General features: G+C 48.7%; 9 protein-coding genes across 9 annotated transcripts; 6 read left to right on the top strand and 3 right to left on the bottom strand.

Annotated features, from left to right (window-relative positions):
- Positions 1–157: 157 nt before the first annotated feature.
- On the bottom strand, positions 158–3478 carry DSM5745_03840 (rRNA-processing protein UTP22; the record flags this gene model as incomplete). Its single annotated transcript, XM_026745856.1, has 1 exon — positions 158–3478. One exon carries the CDS (start codon positions 3476–3478, stop codon positions 158–160), a length of 3321 nt encoding a protein of 1106 aa, XP_026606722.1.
- A 768-nt stretch (positions 3479–4246) lies between these two features.
- DSM5745_03841 (cystathionine gamma-synthase) lies at positions 4247–6087 on the top strand (the record flags this gene model as incomplete). The annotated part of the gene is made up of 4 exons (XM_026745857.1): positions 4247–5564; positions 5616–5799; positions 5861–5903; positions 5968–6087. The coding sequence occupies 4 exons, from the start codon at positions 4247–4249 to the stop codon at positions 6085–6087; spliced, it is 1665 nt and encodes a 554-aa protein (XP_026606723.1).
- Positions 6088–6394: 307 nt separating this feature from the next.
- Positions 6395–7489, bottom strand: DSM5745_03842 (uncharacterized protein; the record flags this gene model as incomplete). Its single annotated transcript, XM_026745858.1, has 1 exon — positions 6395–7489. One exon carries the CDS (start codon positions 7487–7489, stop codon positions 6395–6397), a length of 1095 nt encoding a protein of 364 aa, XP_026606724.1.
- A 994-nt stretch (positions 7490–8483) lies between these two features.
- Positions 8484–9098, top strand: DSM5745_03843 (mitochondrial 54S ribosomal protein mL58; the record flags this gene model as incomplete). Its single annotated transcript, XM_026745859.1, has 1 exon — positions 8484–9098. One exon carries the CDS (start codon positions 8484–8486, stop codon positions 9096–9098), a length of 615 nt encoding a protein of 204 aa, XP_026606725.1.
- An 803-nt stretch (positions 9099–9901) lies between these two features.
- On the top strand, positions 9902–11274 carry DSM5745_03844 (M20 family dipeptidase; the record flags this gene model as incomplete). Its single annotated transcript, XM_026745860.1, has 2 exons — positions 9902–11019; positions 11085–11274. The coding sequence occupies 2 exons, from the start codon at positions 9902–9904 to the stop codon at positions 11272–11274; spliced, it is 1308 nt and encodes a 435-aa protein (XP_026606726.1).
- A 465-nt stretch (positions 11275–11739) lies between these two features.
- DSM5745_03845 (DNA repair protein SMC6) lies at positions 11740–15863 on the top strand (the record flags this gene model as incomplete). Its single annotated transcript, XM_026745861.1, has 14 exons — positions 11740–11835; positions 11889–12307; positions 12355–12874; positions 12923–13150; positions 13203–13762; positions 13822–13915; positions 13968–14233; positions 14293–14949; positions 15002–15104; positions 15168–15326; positions 15374–15516; positions 15571–15619; positions 15672–15769; positions 15818–15863. The coding sequence occupies 14 exons, from the start codon at positions 11740–11742 to the stop codon at positions 15861–15863; spliced, it is 3438 nt and encodes a 1145-aa protein (XP_026606727.1).
- Positions 15864–16650: 787 nt separating this feature from the next.
- Positions 16651–18348, top strand: dhh1 (DExD/H-box ATP-dependent RNA helicase DHH1; the record flags this gene model as incomplete). The annotated part of the gene is made up of 4 exons (XM_026745862.1): positions 16651–16694; positions 16756–16828; positions 16884–17480; positions 17536–18348. The coding sequence occupies 4 exons, from the start codon at positions 16651–16653 to the stop codon at positions 18346–18348; spliced, it is 1527 nt and encodes a 508-aa protein (XP_026606728.1).
- A 1281-nt stretch (positions 18349–19629) lies between these two features.
- Positions 19630–20956, top strand: DSM5745_03847 (putative mitochondrial tricarboxylate transporter (Ctp); the record flags this gene model as incomplete). The annotated part of the gene is made up of 8 exons (XM_026745863.1): positions 19630–19701; positions 19752–19806; positions 19859–19879; positions 19934–20065; positions 20133–20280; positions 20374–20631; positions 20690–20725; positions 20776–20956. 8 exons carry the CDS (start codon positions 19630–19632, stop codon positions 20954–20956), a joined length of 903 nt encoding a protein of 300 aa, XP_026606729.1.
- A 235-nt stretch (positions 20957–21191) lies between these two features.
- Positions 21192–22538, bottom strand: DSM5745_03848 (putative mitochondrial translation release factor (RF-1); the record flags this gene model as incomplete). Its single annotated transcript, XM_026745864.1, has 3 exons — positions 21192–22181; positions 22235–22395; positions 22514–22538. 3 exons carry the CDS (start codon positions 22536–22538, stop codon positions 21192–21194), a joined length of 1176 nt encoding a protein of 391 aa, XP_026606730.1.
- Between the last annotated feature and the right edge of the window lie 209 nt (positions 22539–22747).

Consider the following 22747-nt stretch of genomic DNA (forward strand, 5'->3'; position numbering starts at 1 on the left):
TTCTTCGCCTGGCTCTTTTCTCTTCGACGTTTCCCTTTTCTCTTCGGGTATTGTCTTGTTCGGAATGTATATAGCATTGCAACGGCGCTTCAAGGTACTCGTTTTACATGACAATGAATGCACAACGACTAATTTTTATAATCAAATATATTTATCTTCACTTCTTATGGACGTCGACACGAGAAATCATGTCCGCGCCCAGCCTAGAGATCTCATTCAAAATGGCCGTACGGTTGATAGAAACGCTGATGTCCGAAGCAGAGCCACTTGACCCTTCGGGTAACGTGGAATATGCAAGACCCAAACTCCAGTTCTTCGGTTTCAATGTCTGCGGATTCCAGAGCCCGGCAATGATATCCGATTGCTCGCGTCCCCAGAAAAAGAGGATATTTGGACTGAAGCAAGCCTGCAGATCACGAAAAAAATCGTTAATCACGGTGTGTTTCTTTGGTCGAGCAGGATCTCTCGGTGTGCTGAGGTTCTTGAATTTCGCTACCGAGGCTGATCGTTCAAGCAGTAGCTTCGGGCGCAAGTGGATAACGAAATCATAAGGTTCGAGCGCTGGAAGGAACAGCTGTGTCGCATCGAGTTCAGGCCCTTGTTCTCGTACAACCTTCATCACAGCTTTGGCGAGTGTGCAGATTCGCGCGGCCACTACTTTTGGAGGCATTCCGTACTGTGTCCATGTTACACCGTCAGGGTCAAGGTCTGAGCCGACAAACATGGAAACGCTATTCATTGCTGGGTCGATGCTTCGCCATGCGGCGAAACGTGTCTGAATGGTTTCGATTGTGCCCTGGTCGAGTTCGCCGCCTAGATCAACGACCAGCGGCTCCTGCTGCCAATTCCATTGTGAGATTGAGTGCAATGTTCTCAAGAAGCCAGTCATTGCACTTGACGGGGTCTCCCAAGGGTGTGGTCGAGTAAATGCCCGTACAGCCATGAGCTCGATTAGCTCTTCGTTAACGTGCGCGTCGAAGAGGTGAGAACTAAACCAGTATTTGAGAAGCCGTATAGTAGGAGATAGAAGTGGAAGACGAGTGCATAGCGTCCTGATCGCCTGCGACAGGCGAGGACAATGAATGAAAAGTCGCTTGTACGCAGAAAGCGCATACGCAATCTCCTGTTTCACTTGCGGACTCCCACCTTGCTCTTTAACTCCACGTTCAAGCAGTATTTGCTCTCGATCGTGATGGATTCGAAGGCGAAACACGGTTCCAGACACATGAGTGATGTCTAAAAAGGCGTTGTTGAGTATTTTGCTCTGTTGATTCTCCAATCCAACTTGCGCCGAGGAGAAGTCACTAGATTCGGTCAATGCGTCGCCTATTTTCACAAGGAAAGCAACTTTCGTCATCTGAATAGCTACAAGGTCGTCTGGCCAACGCGCGGAGCTCTCAAATTGCAGCACAACGTCGACAGGACCAGTGCCATCGTTTCGATCTACACGCAACGACGTGTATCTAAGTAACGAACTGGCTGGTGCTAGATGCCTCACAGTTAAGGGAACTCCTTCCATTGTCTGGACGGTTTTCTCCAAAGTATTAAACGCATCACTGATGAGCTGGAAAGCAGAGTCAGAATATGACACTACTCCATCGCCGTTGTTCTGAAGCTGTTCATCGAACCCGTCCCCAACGTAGCCTATGTCATTCTCGCAACAATGAAAGTGACGTTTCAGGATATGGAGAAGGATCTGATGCACGATCGACGAGGATGAATCTTCGGACCACACTAGACTCTCGCGGACGCTACCGTCTTTGAAGCGCCTGAGCTCAGCTTTCTCGCCCCAAAATGCACGAAACGACGAAGCTGCTTCCCTCTCCTCCGCAGACGGGCCATGATCAACCACGCGCGTGGCATTCTCGGGATTCAGGAGCAGACCCACAGACAGGCGTCGTGCCGTTGCTTTTCGATGGCCTTTAGATTCCACAGACCAGGAGTTAGCAGGAGGCGTGGAAATGTATACGAGATCGACCCTATCTCCCAAAGCTTTCACAAGCACTTCGTAAATTTCATGTTCTTTGCGGAATGCTGCGACAGCATCATTTTCTGCGATTGGGAGTGTGAGAAGCCGATCGAATTTGAGTAAAGGTTCATCAATCTTCAGAATAAAGACCTTCTCAAAATTATCGTCTCGGGACTCGTTTAACATTCTGAGCGTGGTTCCTGCTTCGCGGCGAAGAAAGTTGTATGACCATGGGGTCATCTTGTAAAGAACATTCAATCCAGTTTTGCCGTCATAGATCACAGGGCCTTTGCTTGGAAATGAGACGTCGGACGCAGAAAGCAACAGAGGCTCTGTCAGGTCCCTGCCATTGAGGAATTGCACAGTCGCTTTGAATAGCTGATAACTGCTATACGATTTCAGGAGAACTGGCTTCCCATTGGGGCCTCCCGATTCCAATAAAAAGGACAGGAGCACCGACCATTCAAACCCCCCAAACCCGCCCTTGCGCGAAGAAGAGCCAAATCCACGTTGCTTGAGCCATATGCGGCCAAGAAGACAGGCATCCTTGAAGGATTCACAGCTTTGAGCAGCTGAAAATAAAGCTTTGTGATAGAGAGACACAGTGGCTTCTGAACGGAGGCACGAATTGTAAAATGGAGTCGGCTCGTTCTTGCTTTCTCCTTCTGAGCCGTGTCTTATGTTATTCCTCATGGGAAGGGTGCGGGAGATTGGGAAAAGGGTGTCTTCAACTGCTGTGATGATGCGGATCTGGAATTTCGGACGTCCCTGTCCAGATTTCGCGGTTGAGGGATGTAGTAATATGATGGGGCGAAGTGCATCCCCATCCTGGCAATCGAACATCATATCAAGGCCTGCATTCTTTTGGCCTCTGATTCCAGCAGCAATGCATGCCACATAATACGCTCGTTTGTGGAAGTACCGATAGTTGGTGTAGTCTTTTTCCTGAAAGATCGAACTTGGCATAGTCACGGACAAGTCAACAATGTACGGCGCCACCGTTTTCGAGGCAGTCCTGAGTGCGAAGCTTCCAACCACGTTGACGTTCGCGGGTGGGGCAAACACAACTCTATACTTGGTATCCTTCCCAGGACGCGGTTCAGGGTAAGGAACAGTAACGCCATGCAACTGACGCATCTCTTTCTCAGCTTCCAACGCCGGTTTGGCTGGTATTTTTGGCAGGTTCTCAATCAAATCCTTCAGATCATGGAGAGTGTCTTTGACCGTCGCGAGCTGTTTGTCGTAGAAAGGCCTTGACTCGGAGACCAAGTCGTCCAGCTGCATTTTGAAAAAGCTTGACTTAGAAGATCCGCTGACAAGCGCCATTTCGGTGGCACCAGCATTTCCAATGGGTCTGGTTGGCTTCAAGGTGCCGGGCTGCTTCATAGCATCGATTTTGGTCGGCTGGTTTGCGCTGCATTCCGGTGCTGGGAATGTTGAGTGTTCAACACGAGTGACTCCACCAGGAGGAGAACTCAGTTTCCTTCGCTTGACGGCGTGACTAGACATCTCGGGGGTGGTCTACGAGCCTAGAAGAGGTAAGCCGTGAAGCCCTGCGCTCCGAAGTCTCTAAACTTTTTTCTGCGGTAGTCGAAGGCTCCGGCGATAACGTCACGTGGAACCGCGATACCATAGCGCCACGTGACTGATTACGCTTTGACAGCATCCGATTCCGAGATCGCTGAGTACCGCTTTCAAATTAAAGCTTCGAAATAAACCTAGTAGACCACCGTCGGCTATTCTAGGGCGCCTGTTCATCCAAACCAGTGCGATTATTACCAACTTGCTCACCCTCAAAACTAGCTGGATCTGAACCCCAGAAACACTATGAACATCGCTTGAGCGAACTATGACTCCGAACTATGACTCCGAAGCATTAGGTACCTAGGCCTAGAGATAATTGGCCGGCTGCCTCCACGCTCTTTCCGAGATCGCTGGCTGCTTTATAATTTCCGTTCACTCGCAACTCTCCTTGAAACTCAATTCTTACCGTACTCCTTTTTCTAGATGCAATTGCACCCAGTTGTTCTTTAATACTAGTGTTATTTTTTGACAGCATGTTTCAGGAGACCGGTGGCTCGGTTCCACCCAACACAGATCATGTATGTATATGCCCCGCGTACCCCGCGTACAGCCATTACCCTCGCAATTCCCTGTGTACTTCGTGCGCAAGATTCATACTTGCTAATTGATGCTACCTAGGCCGTGAGTGTGTCACTTCCGACCTGGGAAGCGAATGTAGCGTATGAAGAAGGGGAGCTGTGGGTTTTAAATAAGATGCAATGTGGTTATCCTCGATTCTTCGTCCACCCCATCATCCAGGAACTCGCCAAGGAGATTGTGTCTAGGCTTGGAAGTCCGGACCAAGAAACAGCGACTGTTTTCCCATCTTCGAACACTGCACGAGTGTGTCACTCATTCATTTTGTCGAAGATTTCGCCTGAAGAAGCATATAAGATCCGGGTCCTCGACTTTGTCCCTACCAAGCAACTGGAAAGTGAGCTGAGCACTATCAAGTCGCTTTTGTCTTGTGTCGTATATCCTAAGGAGTATGCGAAAGTTGCCAAACAAGCGTGGCAGCACACTGGCGACGGCGTCTCGAGTCGACGAGGCGAATTCTGTCTTGGTGCCTTGAAGGACGGTCTCCTTGTGGAAAAGAAAAATGCTGCAGCGGACGCGACAGCTCAGGTAATCCATAAAGGTCCACGACGATATCAGGGACGAGGCTCAATGAACGGGGTAGGGCAAGGTGCATTGCACGGGGCAACGTCAGCCAACCAGCCTCAAGAAGGCCTAGAATCAGTCCAGTTTATTGAAGAACGTTTCGGACGAAACTTGAGTACATCACTGGCTAGTCAGGCAAAGATCGCTGTACGCAGGCGAATAGCAGGTGTCTTGACCGCAGATGTGGACTTGAGTGAGGCTCTAGAGAAAACATCACAGGAGGGGAGAGTGGCAGGGCTCTCTGAGTCCGATGTCTTCCTCTTTCCCAGTGGCATGAGCTCAATTTTCAACTCCCATCGGCTACTCCTCGAAGCGAAAGGTTCCATGAAAAGCGTCTGTTTCGGATTTCCATACATTGATACCCTGAAAATTCTTGAAAAATGGGGTCCAGGCTGTGTGTTTTACGGCCGAGGGTCATGTGAGGATCTGGATGATTTGGAGTCGCGGTTGGCTGCTGGAGAGAGGTTCCTGGGTCTCTTCACAGAATTCCCAGGCAATCCCCTACTCAAAGCTCCCGACCTTAAGCGAATTCGAGCCCTAGCAGACAAGTATGATTTTGCCGTGGTTGTTGACGAAACGGTCGGCAACTTCCTCAATATCAACGTGCTCTCTCACGCGGATGTCGTGGTTAGCAGTCTGACGAAAATATTCAGCGGAGACAGTAATGTCATGGGAGGAAGTGCGGTGCTTAATCCACACGGCAGGTACTATCAAATATTGAAAGATACGTTCAGCCGGGGGTACGAAGACAACCTATGGGTAGAAGATGCCGTCTTCCTTGAAAGAAATAGTCGTGACTTTGTTTTTCGCATCGAAAAGATCAATCACACAACAGAGGTGATAACAGCATTGCTCAAAAAATCTCCACTTGGTAGGCCACCTTCTTTCTACTGAATCAGAATTTGTTCTAACCCTAATGCAGTCAAAAATGTGTATTATCCTAAATTCAGTCCTACATTGTCCTTGTACGAGGCGTTCCGCACTCCGAACGGAGGTTATGGTGGTCTGTTTTCTGTCACTTTCCATTCCACGACAGAGGCGATCGCCTTCTTCGACAATCTGGAAGTTCTGAAAGGCCCTAGTCTTGGAACTAACTTTACACTAAGGTAGGACTCACGTTTGAAGTAATGTTGTTGTCCTCGTACGAATTGCTTATCCTTGTTTTAGTTCTCCATATACACTGCTTGCTCACTACGGCGAGCTCGAATGGGTACGTATCCAATTTGTTCTTTACGGCAACTTTGTCCCGATTATGTCTAACCCTTATTGCTCAGGCAAGTTCGTTTGGTGTAGAGTTTGACTTGGTGAGGGTAAGCGTTGGCTTGGAAGATGTATCAGTGCTTCGAACTAAGGTGCAACAAGCACTTGATGCAGTTGCTGCGATATCCGAGTAGATAACAAATGCCTACAATCCATTCCGCATTACAGGGTGCACCATCACTTAATTAGAATAGCTATGGTTATCAGTCGACTACACGTCCCCTTCAAGTTAGTCGTGGGGTTCAAACAATGATCAGGGATACAGGGATGTCAAAAGAAAAAATTATGAGCAAAACAAACTTACTATATAGAGTAATAAGGTCAAGGATATGGAATGACAGAGCCCACGGGGTTATTGCAAGAGATAATCATGCAAACAATTATACGTTGTTTGGGATAGGACAAAAGCAGAAAAACTTCAGAAATGGTCGGGTATAAGATTCAATCATAGGCACCCATTGTATTCGGCAGTTGGTTCCGGAATGCGCCTAGGTCTCCGCTCCCCGTTCGCCGTAAGGCCTGGCCCATGGTTTCAATGTTTAAGTCACCACCAAAGCTGGGAGAAGCTGGTCTTTGAGCAGCAAAAAGCGGACTCTCAGCACCTCGTACACCTCGATTTGGAGAAAGCTCCAGCCCATTAAAAGACGCTGAGATGCTCGTCGGCGGTGAAGTCCCAAACCCATGAGAAGATGTTGGTGAGTGCAACGACGACGGGGACATGTTGCGATACGCTCTGGCAGACGGATTGGGACTGCCCGAGGCCCTGTGGCAAGACTCGTTGCTCAGCGGGTACTCAGATGTTTCGGCATTCTCAGCATTTATGACATCGGCAAAAGAGATAAAGCTTAAGCGACGTATATCATTTGCTTCGAGACCTTGATTAGCCGTTGGGATCTCTTCAGAATCATCAATGTTCATTGCACTGTTGGATGAATGTGATTGCAAGGGATGTTCTGCATGGAACGCAGCCGTGGCAGGATGATGTATGTTACGAGTAATAATCTCAACTGATTCAGGGTCGAGCCCGTTGTCCGTGATTGCCGCCGAGGATGCTTCCAGGACCGGAGGAATGTGGTTCTCTGTTCTAATATGGGACGGAATCGACGGCGACGTCTGGGGTAACAGAATATCTTCCTGCACACTGCGTTCAAATATCAAGGACGCGGGTGAATTTGCCTGTAAAGGAGATCGTTGGGCTGTTCGCCCTGGCGATGGTGGAGTTCGGTGCGGGGTCCTTCCTCGTGGTGACGAGATTGAGCTATTGCTCGGAGAGAGTGTCAATAGCTTCGGGCGGGTAACACCAGGAGTCATTGTTGAATGCGAATCGTAGGTCATCCCCATAGCAGACTCCTGACCTTCATTTTCAATTTCCCCTGCCACATAACTGCAGCGCCGACGGCGGACCATTCGTGATGGTTTTATGTGCTCGATATTGGCTTCAATATGTGTCGCAGTACCGGAAATTGTGTCCATGACTGTGGTCGCATTTTGAGCTTTCTGAGCCCCCGCGCTGTCGCTGAGGCTTCTGGTCTCCATGGTCTCTTCCAAGGTCAAGCGCCTAGATTCTCAGTTCAGGGGTTTGGGTATGCGATGTGTAGATGCGCTTGACAGTCAAGGCATACAACTGTAAGCAAAGAATCCGTTTGTCAGATATCGGTCGTATAGCATCCGCTTATCGAGATTAGGATTCAAGTTCTTGGCCGTTCGCTTAAGCCGTGAGCGCAAGGCTAAATGGAGTCTTGACTCTTGAGATATCAGGTCATGAACAATCCACGACCTACGTCGGCATTATGCTGATAACTCGTGAGTGACGAATGCACGAGGCTCACGCAATGACCATAAAAAAGCTTCTAACGCTCATCAATCGGTTAGATAGATTGAAAGTTGATGAGAATATATCAAATGCGGAGGTTCGAAATAAGAGCACTTGTTGAATTCAAAAGCGTGAACGGAGAATCAGAACAGAAGGGAACTAGCTATATGCGTGTATGTTATCAGTATGGCAGGTATGGACTCGGAAAATATAAGTCGAGCATAAGGAGTCGGCGAATGTGTACTGAGATGAATAAGACTCATCTCGAATCGGCCGAAGAACGGGATGAGTTGCATTGTATCTAGTAGTACTCCTTAGTAGTGAGAAGCTGGTGTGAACACATGACACCTGCCAAGAGTATGTACCCTAGGTTTTGGAAACCCGCCAAGGTGCATAATTGCATTTATGTCAAGCTGACAAATTATCGACAGACCTACCGTCGATTTTTGGCACGGAAAAGTCAACTAATCTTGCCAGCATCTTGTGCCGGCGCGAGCGTCTCGAGGACTCACGCGCTTCAAGCAAGCAACGCCTTGAATACGTGTATCGCTACGACTCCAGGTGCTTTTTGTCCCACGTTGTTGCCCTCGCATCCCCTCAATCTGTTGTACTAACTGCGTGTTCTTTGAGGTGGTCTGCTTTCCTTGGGTTCGGTCAGCCTACATTCTCTGCTTCTTGCGGCGTTTTTGTTACAATAATTCGAGGCGAACCGTTGAAATGGCGACCTTCATTACCGTTTCCAGACGTCCCATTATGGGTATGCCTTTTGGTATACCTTTTCTTCTGCCTTCATACGAGCCTGTCTCTCTGGAGTCGCGTCGGAATCAATCTTCCTACAGGCGCACCAAACAACGTCTACGCATCAAGCCAGATGCTTCCTTTGGCTTGTCCTCGGATAAAAGCCACAGCCATATTGTCTACAACCCTCCGTCGAGTTCACCATCTGTGTATCACACCCCTACGAAATTCCTTCCCGCCAACGACGCTCGACGAAGTCTTCGCGCTGATAACTATGCCAATGCCCCAGCGGTTGAAGAACTCCCTTCTGTGTTCAAGTCAGAAGCGGAGAAGAAATATCATTTAACTCCGTCAGACGTAACTGAGATCCGCAAGCTCCGATTGAACGACCCGATGACTTGGAGCCGAGGCAAACTGGCGAAACGCTTCGATTGCTCTCCTTTATTTATCGCCCAAGTATGCCAGACAAGTCCACAGAAAAAGGAAATTCAGAAGCAAGTTTTAGAGGCAGTACAGTCAAGATGGGGTGCGAAGCGCCGGATGGCGAGGGAAGACCGCAAGCTGCGGAAAGAGTCTTGGGGACGAGATGAATGAGACTAGACATATGGTGGATTTTTCGTTATCCGCACTGCTCATCTTTGTTTTATAGTTTGCCCAGCGTTTTCAGAGCAGCCCATAATAATGGTGCCTTTGTAATGTAGTAGCCTTGTATTCTAAATCAACCCGTGTACTCAATCAAATTATAACATGTTCAATTTCAGATACCGAATAATTCCTAGCCAATATAAAGCAGTTCGGATCCCTGCTCCCGCGACCGAGATTCAGGGCGCTTAGATACGGAAAATTCGCGGTTGGCGGGCGTCGGGGATTGCCGTTAGGTAAACCCACCACAGGAAATGCCATGAATCCATCCAACAGGGAGAATGCCCCTCATCCTCCGCCGCATCACTTCTTCACTCAGAGATCATCGGTCATATCTTCCATTGCCTTTGGCCTTCCCCAAGCGTTATCAGGTGTTGCGATATACGGGTACTCGCCGAATTACACACCAATCATCCCCTCGCTCATTCTACGGACACATTAGTGATCACAGAATGGCGCCACAACTCGAGCCCTTTTTCAAGCAGTGCGTGGTCGGTCAACTGAAATTTGCGTGTGCAGTCTAACCATACATCGCGTTTGAAGGGTTGATGACCTGTCTGGCTCATTCATCGACCGTAAGTCTCCATCTCTGGTATCATTCTACGTGTGTGCTGACATGGCCTGAAGGTTTGCGCAAAGCTGTGGCAATTCCCTCTGTTTCTGCGCAAGATGAAAACAGGAAGGATGTCTTCAGGGTATAACCTAAATGCTTCGCTAATATTTTCATTACGCTAACCTTTGTTGTCCTTCTTAAGATGGCGGAGTTCCTTGCCTCGGAGCTCAAAGCCCTGGGAGCTGAGGTACAACAAAGGCCTCTGGGAAAACAGCCCGGAAAAGAGCATCTTGACCTTCCTCCAGTAGTCATAGCCAGGTACGGGAATGACAAAAATAAGAGAACCATTCTAGTTTACGGTCATTACGATGTGCAGCCCGCTTTGAAGGAAGACGGCTGGGCTACGGAACCCTTTGAGCTCACCGTTGACGACAAAGGGAGGATGTTTGGTCGCGGAAGCACCGATGACAAAGGTCCAGTTCTGGGCTGGCTGAATGTGATTGAGGCTCACAAGAAGGCCGGCGTTGACCTACCTGTCAACCTCCTCTGCTGCTTTGAAGGCATGGAGGAGTATGGCTCTGAGGGTCTGGAAGAGTTCATTCATTCAGAGAGCAAGGGTTTCTTCAAAGACGCAGATGCTGTGTGCATATCAGACAACTACTGGCTGGGGACCGAGAAGCCCTGCCTGACCTACGGCCTACGAGGATGCAATTATTACTCCGTCAGCGTCTCAGGTCCTGCCCAGGATCTCCATAGCGGTGTCTTTGGCGGTTCCGCGCATGAGCCGATGACAGATCTTGTTAACGTTCTGTCCAAACTTGTGGATTCTCAAGGCAACATTCTGATCCCTGGTATCATGGACCTCGTCGAGCCGGTCACGGAGGAAGAGAAGTCTCTATACACCAACATAAGTTACACAATGGAGAACCTTCACGAGTCACTGGGAAGCCAAACCGGAATTCATCCAACCAAGGAACGTACTCTCATGGCTCGCTGGAGGTTCCCATCCTTATCTATTCACGGCGTTGAGGGCGCATACTCCGCTCCCGGAGCCAAGACCGTCATCCCAGCAAAGGTCATTGGCAAGTTCTCCATTCGAACTGTACCCAACATGGAGAGCGCGGATGTGAACAAGCTTGTCTTTGATTATATCAAGTCTGAGTTCTCTAAGCTGAACAGCAAGAACACGTTGGATGTTTGGCTACAGCATGACGGAAAATGGTGGGTGGCCAGCCCTAAGCACTGGAACTTTGCGGCTGCCAGCAAAGCTGTGAAGCAAGTGTTTAGTGTAGAGCCGGATATGACTCGAGAGGGAGGAAGGTATGTGCTCAACCGGCGGTCTATCATCAAATGCTGCATGTTATGCATTTACTAACATATACTAGTATTCCGATCACTTTGACTTTCGAAGAGGCAACGGGTAAGAATGTTTTGCTCCTACCGATGGGAAGCTCAACCGATGCCGCGCATTCTATTAATGAGAAACTTGACAAGAGGAATTATATTGAAGGAATTAAGTTGCTTGGTGCTTATCTGCATTATGTTGCAGAGGAGCCCACAGATACAGCAGCTTAGACACTACCGTATATTTCGGTAAGGGACAATTGGCTCTGGAAATAGTCCGCAAACCATCAAACTACTAAAGTTTGATCTTCCATCAAGCATTCAAAGTAATCGAAGTTGAATACTCATTACTCAGCTATGGTTGGCGTAATTGTTATTGACCTGCGGCGGGAGTAAAAGTAGTCTTCTACGGACCTCACGTGAGTAGGTGCCTCCGCGACGCGCCAACGCGACTGGCTATCATTATTGGTGGTTCGTGGGGAGTCGGAACAAAGCAAAGCCAACATCAAAGCCCAGCACTATACCCCGTTCTTATGCCTTATTTCTTTCACTGGGACTCATAAAACCCATGATATGCTGGTCATTTCGGCAAGACGGCCACCACCAATCTGTTGAGATATATGACTGCCCTGCAAGCATATTATGAAGGCTCTTGACTTCGCAGTTTAATGACCTTATCATCTTTATTTGATTAAAATGTCAAATCGGAAACGCTCACAAGGCTCTCAAGGCCCTACCGACTCGGAAAGTGAAGACGACTCCTTAGAAAGTTCTTCTACTTCCCCCCAATCGGTGCGTGTCAGTGTCACTCCACTACAACTTCTGGGGCTAACATTGTAAGGCAGAGAAAACGGTCCCGTGTATCCAGTTCGCCCGAGTCTGAAGCACATGGACAAAGCCGTGAAGCTAGCGATAACGATGAAGAAACAGAGCGGGGGATCAGATCATATACCGTGGACATTGACCAGGACGAAGAGGAGCTCGAGTTACTCGCAACACAACTCATTCAAGCGAAATATTCTTTTGCCAGTGACGAGCCCAATGTGCCTTCAGAACATGGTATTCTTGAGCGAGTTGAATGCTATAACTTCATGTGTCATGATCACTTCCAAGTGGAACTCGGGCCTTTAATCAACTTCATCGTGGGCAAAAATGGCAGTGGCAAGAGTGCCGTTCTGACTGCTATAACACTATGCTTGGGTGGGAAAGCGTCAGCCACTAATCGGGGCCAGAGTCTCAAAAGCTTCATCAAAGAAGGTAAAGAGTAAGTGCTACTTCTCCCCATGAGCTTCTCAATGCTGACTCGCTAAGCTCCGCTACTATCATTGTTCGAATCAAGAACCAAGGCGACGGGGCTTATCTGCCTGACGATTATGGTAAGTCAATTATCGTGGAGCGTCATTTCTCCAAAAATGGCACGAGCAGTTTCAAAATTAAGTCGGAGAACGGGCGCATCGTCTCCACTAAAAGGGTTGAACTTGATGCTATCATTGATTACTTCACATTGCAATTTGAGAATCCTATGAATGTTTTATCGCAGGATATGGCTCGCCAATTCCTCAGCTCCTCCAGTCCGGCCGAAAAGTACAAGTTCTTTGTGAAAGGCGTTCAACTAGAACAACTCGACCAGGATTATCGACTGATTGAAGAAAACGGTGACCTGATTGAGGCGAGGATTTTGAGCAAACAGCAGGATATATCTGTTTTGAAAAAACGCAGGGACTCAGCCAAGAGGAAAATGGAGTTGTCAGATCAGCAAGAATCTCTGAGAGAACAACAGAGACACCTTCGACACCAGGCAGCATGGGCCCAGGTAGAAGAACGGGAGAAAGTATGACACGTTCTTACAATGTTCTAGTTGCAACGCTAATTCAAATAGATTAGAGACTCTTTGGTGGCCGAAGTCTCCAGCATGGACCGCAAAATAGCCGAAACTGAGGGCGAAGTTCAAAGATGCGATGCAGCTATTCAGGAGGCGGAGGCAGAAGTTGAAGCAGCCGCCGAATATTCCAGAGGGGCATCTGCTAAAGTTGACAATGCTCAAAGTGAAAAGGACGATATTCAAGCAAAATGGAAGGAGACCATGAGTGGTCAGCTTGAGCTTCAGGTACTATCAACATTCCGCGCAATCGATGGTCATCTGCTAACATCACATGAAGGCTGAACAGCGCCGAATAAAGCAGCATGTGGATGAAACAGAAGCGCGGATCAAGGAACTGCACCAAAAAATCAATCAAGAAACACAGCGGCTGGCCGATGCTCATGGTGGTGGCTATTCGCGAATGCTGGAGGAACTTGAACGAGCGAAAACAGATGCTTCAGAGGCTCGTAGAAAAATCGACGAACACGAGCAGGGCTTACGGCAGATGTACAGCGACGTCAAAGAGGCCGAAACCCAGGAAAAGGCGGCACATCAACCTATCACACAAGCCAGGCGTGAATTTGAGGAAGCTGAGGCCCTACTACATAACCTTAGCAAAGAAGGTGGCGGCAGAAACTCAGGGTTTCCGGAGAAGATGCCAGTCCTTGTTAGGGCAATCCAGCAAGAACAATCCTTCGCTGAGAAGCCTGTTGGGCCTATTGGAAGCTTAGTGACTTTGCTCAAGCCAGAATGGTCATCCATCTTGGAAAGCTCCTTTGGGGCAACGTTGAACGGTTTCATCGTTACCTCGAAACGGGATCAAAGCATCTTATCCGGAATCATGCAACGAGTTAACTGGTAGGTCGAAGCTTGTCCGGTTATCTCTCGCTGCGCTTTGCTACTAACGATGCATCCAGTTCGGTGCCAATTTTCATTGGCGGCGGTGGCTGTCTAGATACGTCACAGCATGAGCCAGATCAGCAATATGATACCGTTTTACGAGTTCTGCAGGTACGATATCGCCCATTATTAGCATGGCTTGCGATTAACGTCAGGAAATCAGTTCGATAACGAGTTGGTGCGCCGACAGTTGGTCATCAATCATGGTATAGAGCAGAACCTCCTCATTGAAAATTTAGAAAAAGCGTCGTCTGTGCTATTCGAGGGTGAAAAACCGAACAACGTCAAACGATGTTATTGTATCAACCATTCAGACAGACGCCGAGGAATCCATTTGTCCTACAATCGGGCTGGTGAGCCAAACCAGTCCCCTGTTTCAGTTTATGGTGGTAATCCGCGGATGAAGTCGGATCGCGACTCGCAAATCAGGTAAGCACCACACGTGCATCCTCCTGCTGTATACCACTCACAAAAGTGCGCCTGTGTAGAGTGCAACGCGAAGCAGTGGCCAACCTTAGAAGAGTCTTGAACAGTCGTCAAGAAGAGCTGCGCTCTGCTCAATCTCATCTCACACGCTGTAAGCAGACTCATGAACGAAACGAAAGGAGGAAAAAAGATCTTTCTGTTGATATTCAACGGAGGGATGATCATGTCGAAGAGATCGAGGAAGCGCTTCAGAAAGAGGGTAATCAGGATGGAGATCTTGAAATACTCCAGGCGTCTCTCCGAGAAGCCCAAGAGGAAAAGGGCACACATGAAGGCTCTCTCAACGATGCGAAGAACGCCCTGGCAGAAATCATGCAAGAGATGAAAAAAATCAAGAAGGAGCAAGATGCAAAGATTGTTGAAATTAATAGGCTCAAAGAAGAGCTCAGTGTTGCTGAGAGCGAGCAGCACATGATAGCTGACAAAAAACGCAAACGAATTCTTGACAAAAATGCAGCAATTGAGCTGATCGAGGATATCAATCGACGCCGAGATCGTATGAGACAGAAAAGAGATGCCGCCGATGCTGAAGTGCATGATTGTGTCACAAAGGCCAGTTTGATTTGCGAGCGTGTTGAGATTAACCAAGGCGAAACCCCTACCAGCTTGGACCGCAAACTCGAGAAAATCAGCCGAGAAATGGCCAACCACAGCCGACAGTTCGTCATTGTCCAATATCTCTTGAGTCAGTCAGGGCTAACAGGAACTTAGATTAGGTGGCAGTCGAGAGGAAATTGGCGCCGAGGTAGAAAAGACTGAACGTGATTATCAACATGCCAAAAAACAGTTGGACGAATTTGGCTTGCTTCTTCATGTACTGCCATTCTCCGGTCCTTCCATCTTCGCTAGTGCTCGTCACTAACTAGATTATGCATAGGTCCTCAAACTCTCTCTTCAGCATCGTCAACAACGCTGGCTTATTTTCAGATCGCATATCTCCTCCCGCGCCAAAGCTCAATTCACTTATCTTTTAAGTGAGAGGAGCTTCCGCGGGCGGCTTTTAGCTGACCATGAGAACAAGACTTTGGATTTACAGGTTGGTCTATAGAAATAAGCTTCTGTCAGCACGCGCTTACTCTGCAGGTTGAACCTGATATAACAAAGGACAGCAGCGAAGGACGCGGTGCGAGAACACTCTCTGGCGGGGAAAAGTCATTCTCGCAGGTTTGCCTTTTACTAGCGCTCTGGGAGGCCATGGGATCACCTATCCGCTGTTTAGATGAATTGTAAGTAGTAGATTCTTGAAAACCAACCATTGACTTTACTGACATCTCCCGCAGCGATGTTTACATGGACCACATCAACAGAAAAATGGCGATCGACATGCTTGTATGTGGCCTTGCAAATTGTCCAGTGAACTAATTTCGCTAAGTCAGTATAGATGTATGCCGCCAGACGGTCGGTCGGTCGCCAGTTCATCCTCATTACGCCTGGCTCGAGGGCAGAGATTAGTCTTGCGCCTGATGTCATGGTGAAAGAGTACGTATCGGACGCACTCTATGCGCAACTCAACTGACTATCCTATAGGTTAGCAGAGCCGGAACGGGGACAGGCAAGACTGTCTTTTCGATAGTTTAGCAGCCGCTTGGTAGAGTGTGCTTCGCGACTCGACTGAAACCCCAGTACAGGTACTATTCACCGGATTCTCCTCCATCAACCGGTCATTCAGATCCCATGCTTGCCGTTGTGAGGCTTTCAGCTTAAAAACCAGGTAGCCAGATGTTGACGGGTTATTTTGCTCCTTTCGACTATCGAAGGCTAGTAGAGGAACATTGTAAATTCCGATAATCAACCTTTTGAGAGGACTCCTTGTGGTGACAAGCTACAATGTCAAAGGCACTTCAGAAGCTTCTAAGATGTACTGTGCAGTTATGTAGTTAAGCCCACAGTGATCTACTGTCCCCTTGTCAATTTTGACATGGGGAGTGAGTATGGCCAATTTTTACCGCCTCCCGCCCTGTACCTACCTAGATACCATAGGTACCACTTCACCTTCAACTCTGATCACCACAGCACATCGCACCACACTACAGCCCGACTTGAATCAGCTCCCCGGCCTATAATACATTGTTCTTGACCCGCCTGGGATACAATATTACTGTGTACACGAACGCTTGAGTCAACCCAAATTACATCAAATCCCAGCACCTCACAAAACTGTTGTTAAGGTGCTAGAAAACAGCACGCACTTCTTTGTACTCCATTGCTTCTGCCTCAACTCCTCTTTGTTGAGGTTCTTCTACAATTCTTTACATTCAGGGTGGCCCAAGAGAGGATTTCTATTGTCACCCAATTCCTAACCAGCAGGGTTCAAACTGCGCTCTGCACAACCCAGCCTAATCACCCTTGCTATAGCCACAATGGCCGACGCTCTTGCGACGCAACTAAACAACACAAGTTTGGGGTATGGATTTCATATTACCTTGTTAAAGATATAGCGTTACTAAGACTGCTCGTCTAATTAGGGATGCGAATGCAGACCTTAAATGGAAAGACCAACTAAAGCTCCCAGCAAAGGATGGTAGACCACAGACTGAGGTTTGTTTTCTTGAAAGAAACGGATATGCTTCGCTGAATCTGATTTGCTTTGCAGGATGTGACCGCTACCAAGGGCCTAGAGTTTGAAGACTTCTATATCAAGCGAGAGCTCATGATGGGCATTTTCGAGGCTGGATTCGAGAAGCCATCTCCGATCCAAGAGGAAACAATCCCAGTCGCCCTTACCGGGAGGGATATCCTGGCCAGGGCGAAAAACGGCACCGGGAAAACCGCCGCTTTCGTTATCCCTACGCTCGAACGCATCAATCCCAAAAGCACAAAAACTCAGGCGCTTATCCTTGTCCCAACACGAGAGCTTGCGCTTCAAACTTCCCACGTCTGCAAAACCCTTGGCAAACACCTCGGGATCAATGTCATGGTTACCACTGGAGGTACTGGGCTGATGGATGACATCATCAGACTCAACGATGCTGTTCACATCCTCGTGGGAACACCAGGTAGAGTACTGGACCTGGCCAGTAAGGGTGTTGCGGACTTGTCCGAATGTCCTACGTTTGTTATGGATGAGGCGGACAAACTACTTTCTCCCGAATTTACCCCTGTCATTGAGCAGCTTCTCTCGTTCCATCCCAAAGACCGGCAGGTCATGCTCTTCAGTGCCACATTTCCTATGATCGTCAAGTCTTTCAAGGTTAGAGACTCGTCATGCTCAAGAACTCATCCGCATATTCTAACATTCAATACAGGATAGGCACATGCGCAATCCCTACGAGATCAACCTAATGGACGAGCTTACCCTTCGCGGCATCACTCAATACTATGCATTTGTGGAAGAAAAGCAGAAGGTCCACTGCCTAAACACGCTTTTCTCAAAATTACAGATAAACCAGTCCATCATTTTCTGCAATTCAACAAATCGAGTGGAACTGCTGGCAAAGAAAATAACGGAGCTAGGCTATTCATGCTTCTATTCGCATGCCCGGATGCTGCAGCAACATCGTAACCGCGTGTTCCACGATTTTCGAAACGGTGTTTGCCGCAACCTAGTGTGCTCGGATTTGCTAACCCGAGGTATTGACATTCAGGCTGTCAACGTGGTCATCAACTTTGATTTTCCCAAAAACGCCGAAACCTATCTTCACCGTATTGGCCGGTCAGGTCGTTTTGGACATCTGGGTTTAGCGATCAACCTCATCAATTGGGATGATCGTTTCAACTTATATAAGATTGAGCAGGAATTGGGGACCGAGATTCAACCAATCCCGCAGAACATTGACAAGAAGCTCTATGTGTACGACTCGCCGGACACCATTCCCCGGCCTATCTCAAATCCACCTCAACAATTAAAGGGCGCCATTCCTGCGTCCAACCCTAACCTCAATGATCGCCGTCATAATCATCACACAAATGGTGGACATTACCAGTCGAGAGGGCGAGGGTCATACCGCGGCGGCCGTGGACAAGTTCAGCGCCGCAACATGCAGAACGACGGGGCGAGATTTAACGCTTCTCAAGGGCATACCAGTGGGAAGCCTCAACCTCCGACGCAGGTGTCCTAGACTTAAGCTCTGATGCCCCATATTCCCGGTGTTATGCTGGTCTCCTTTGGCTCAGATATCTACTTCTCGTTCGAGATACTGAGCTCAACAACTGCCGTTGACTTTTCCAGTCACCGACTCGTTATTTGCTTTCGCTTGCCTGTGTTTGTTTCGCTTAATGACCCATGTCACAGGGATGAACGTCCCCTCCTTGAGTTTGTCTTGGGATTATTGTTGTAAATATCCTGTTACACTTCCCACATCTTCCCACCTGTCGCCGAACAGTTTCAAGTGCACGGTTTTCGGCATGCTAAGCGTGCCAGGAAATTGTACTTGTTCTTTTCTCCATCACAGCTGTAAATAATCCCCCGCCATTTGGCTCACCCCTTCTCCAAAGCATGATTCGGAGTTTACGCCTTGTCTCTGGTAAGTTGTCATTGCTGTTGATTATCATCTGGTTACCCTTTCTTGACGTGTTATGAACCATTCTCAAATCTGTTTACAGGGAGGTCATGGCACATACACTCTGGAGTATTCCGCGTTCGGGGAGTTTGCTTTTTTCTCGGAGTCACTTTCTTTATCGCACCTCGCATGGGGCGTTATTCCGTTTGGCGCTTTTCTATGAGGATGGGACTGTTCACTGTTGTCCTCATCATCCCTACTCTTTCTACCATTCTTTCATTCTTGCTAACGTCGGTCCTCATGCTCGAGCTGGAGTTAGGAGGTGGGAAGGCTCTTCGATGGTTTTTCAGGTTGATATTGGTTGGGTTGGTGTTGCCTGTCCATCGTTCTTCTTTCGCACCGCCTATTTGAAGTTTTCGCAATTGTTTCTTGATCATGGCAAACGCTCAGCGGAAGCGACCTGGTCGATGCCTATGATCTATGGCGAGGTTCCAGGCATCTGCGAGGCATTTCTATGGAATGAGACAGCGAATACTACACTTTGTACGACACCGGGAAAGGGGGTAAAGAATGACGGGGATAAAAAAATTATAAAAATAAGATGGAGGATCTCGGATGCTATGACGTATCTCTAGTTAGCATCTAGCATATGCCAATTCTTTCCTCCACAACTCCAATGTGTTAAAGTTAAAATAAGAACCTGAGCAGACTCGATCTAACTGCACTTGTGAGCGCTATGTCTGTGATCTGTCCATCCGATCGCGCGGGTGCGAGACTGGCCTATCGGAGCCAAGCTGCTGTCCGAAGCGTTAAGAGTTCTTCGCTCTCCGCATTCCACAACGGCTGCTAGAAGGCCCTGTCCGCGCTTAATCAATTGTCAGACTAGCATCTTAGGTCACAATGACTGCCACGGGGAGCGACCAGCGGCGCAAGGTAGGGTCAAAACTCAGAAGCATGCCCAATGTCGCTAGGGTAACGAATCTACCTGGTTTGGAACTCCACTAACTACTGGTATCCTCCAGCCGAGTAGCCTGAGATCCATCATCGCAGGCTCTACTGCCGGTGCAATCGAGATTGGTAGGGCCCAAGATACCATGCAACGTTGGACGGCAGTACTAACAGGATGTAGCAATCACTTACCCGGCTGAATGTATGCTTCAGCCTCTCTCTTTCTTCGCCCGACTGAGCCCTAAATGATGACCAGTTGCGAAAACGCGATCACAGCTGAACCGCAGACTTCCCGACTCGAAGAAGCTCCCATGGCCACCGTTTGGGAAGCAATGGTACGCTGGCTGCACAACATTGATAATTGGAAACTCTTTGAAGGCTGGAATCCGTGAGTTCCGAGTGCTATGTCTATCCATATGCTAGAGTTGGCGCTGACGCATTGTTGCGCCACTCAGGATTCGTCGCGTTCGACACGTTCAAGTCAATGCTACAGGATGAAAATGGCAAGATATCAGGGCCAGGAACTGTCATAGCTGGCTTTGGGGCGGGGTTCACTGAGTCATTGCTAGCAGTAACGCCCTTTGAAAGCATCAAAACACAATTGTTGGTCATAGCCCATGTCCCAGCCGTCCACCCTACCTTCAATAGTTACCAGCCGATTGGTAGCTAATACCATGATTCTTCCACGTCCCGCAGGATTGATGATCGCAAATCCGCCAACCCCCGTATGCGCGGGTTTATCCACGGTAGCGGGGTTATATTCCGGGAGCGTGGCATTCGCGGCTTTTTTCAGGGATTTGTTCCAACTACGGCTAGACAGGCCGCGAATTCAGCCACGAGGTTTTCGAGCTACACAATGTTGAAGCAGATGGCGGAGGGCTACGTTGCGCCCGGGGAAAAGATAGGGACGGCGAGCACGTTCGCTATTGGGGGCATAGCAGGCCTGATAACTGTGTACGTTGAGTCACATCTGTACTGCTTGGCGGAAAACTTTACTAATAACAAAATGCAGATATGTGACGCAACCGCTTGACACCGTGAAAACTAGGTTGGATTACACAGTTCTGGGTATATTCGAAGCTTGCTGACCACAGATAGAATGCAATCGCTCGAAGCGAGCAGAAACTATAAAAACAGCTTTGCCTGTGCCGCGCGAATCTTCAGGGATGAAGGTTTTCTGACCTTCTGGTCCGGAGCTGTTCCGAGACTCGCAAGATTGATCATGAGCGGCGGCATAGTATTCACCATGTTCGTTGATACCCAGCAGGCCCCGTACTGATCATATGGCTGACTAAATTGCTAATGCTAGGTACGAAAAATCTATGGACATCCTTGATTCTCTAGATCCAGAAGGGAAGTATCTATAGACAGCATCAGTGGCACAATAGGCCTCCCTAGGGTCGTGTGTATAAACAATTGTTTGCGCACTTAGTGCTATATGTAGCTATGGACACGCAGCATGCAATAAGGAAAAGTTCAACCTGACCTAGTCGAAAGTCTCCGAAGCCAAATTACTAGTTCTGCTTTTCATTTGCCTCCAAAACGAGTGCCAGTATCTCACGATCAGTAAGCCAGGAGCGCACGCTGTCCATTACCTTCACCAAGATCTCACCTCCCTCCAGCACATTGTCTAAATTATGGACAGTAAGTCCACTCCGATGATCTGTGCAGCGACTCTGGCCGTAATTATAGGTTCGGACTTTGTCCCCTCGGCCCATTCGTCCTACACCGCCCATCGCTCCTCTTCGTAGCTCGACCAACTCCTGCTCTCGTGCGTCCTGCCGAGCCTCGGCCAGCTTTGCGCGCAGTATCTGCCACGCTTTTTTGCGGTTTGCATGCTGGGACCGCGAATCTTGCATCGAGACCACAGTGCCTGTTGGCACGTGAGTCAGGCGAATGGCTGATTCGGTTTTGTTTACATGTTGACCTCCGGCGCCGCTAGCTCGCATCTTCTCAGTGCGAACTTCTTGCGGATCTATGTAATAGTCGCTGTTTGGGTCGTCAAAGTTGAATGCGCCGTCTCCGCTACTTGTGTCAGGGAAACTGGGCAGGACCATCACACTAACAGCACTGGTATGGGTGCGGCCCTTGGCCTCTGTAGCTGGGACCCTCTGGACTCGGTGTACACCCGACTCCGTTCTTAGGAGATCGTACGCCCCTTCTGCTTCAACCTCCAACACAGCCTCGGTCAAAGCATCTGCTCGATTGTCTGCACGTTCCAGCTTTATTACTGTAGATCGTAACCCTCGGTGGGCACAAAACGCGACATACATCTCCAATAACTCGAAAGAGAAGATACTAGCTTCATCCCCGCCTGCGCCTGGCCGTATCTCTAGTAAGCATGGGAGATCTGCGAACGGGTGTCGAGGAACGAGGGCGCGTTTCAGGTCATCCGATAATGTAGTCAGTGTATTTTCGGTGGTCTGCAATTCTTCAGCGGCAATAGACCTTAGTTCTGCTTCGGCATCCGGATCCTCTAACATGGACTTGAGCTCTGAGATTGACTACAATGTATCAGTCGAGAGTTCTATTGACTCGGGTCGGGCTAAAGATCAACCTCGTTGGCATTGTTCCATTCTGCGAGGGCCTTCGCGACTGGGCCTAGCTCACCAACGCGCTTCGCGATTTTGGGGTCAAACGAAGTCGCCAGTTGGTCAGAAAGATCTGCATGCTCAGCTAAAAGGTTGCGAGCCCGGGTCAGAAGAGCAGGCGATAAGTCTGTATCCGAGGTCAAGAAAATGATATCAGCATATATCCGACATGGTGAGGGTTCGGGGACACGCTGTATACCGGTTTGGTGGCCTCTCAGCTGATAATATAGCCGCTTGTTACGTACAAGTCGAGCGGACCGCACAGAGCATCGTGAACAAAGGCTCGAGAACATAGTGGTTGGACATTATCATCCTTCGGGGAACAATGCCATATTTCCTCCGTATCACGTGCGGTATTTTACGGCGATGTATCGACCGGTAAAGGCCAGACTGGAAGAGACGAAGTATAGCTAAAGTATTATTCCTGGCAAGACGAATGATCTAGTCTACCAACTTCGAACATGTAAGTTGTCTCGGTT

The sequence above is a fragment of the Aspergillus mulundensis genome (genome assembly GCF_003369625.1).
Source record: "Aspergillus mulundensis strain DSM 5745 chromosome Unknown scaffold_2, whole genome shotgun sequence".
Lineage (NCBI taxonomy): Eukaryota > Fungi > Ascomycota > Eurotiomycetes > Eurotiales > Aspergillaceae > Aspergillus > Aspergillus mulundensis.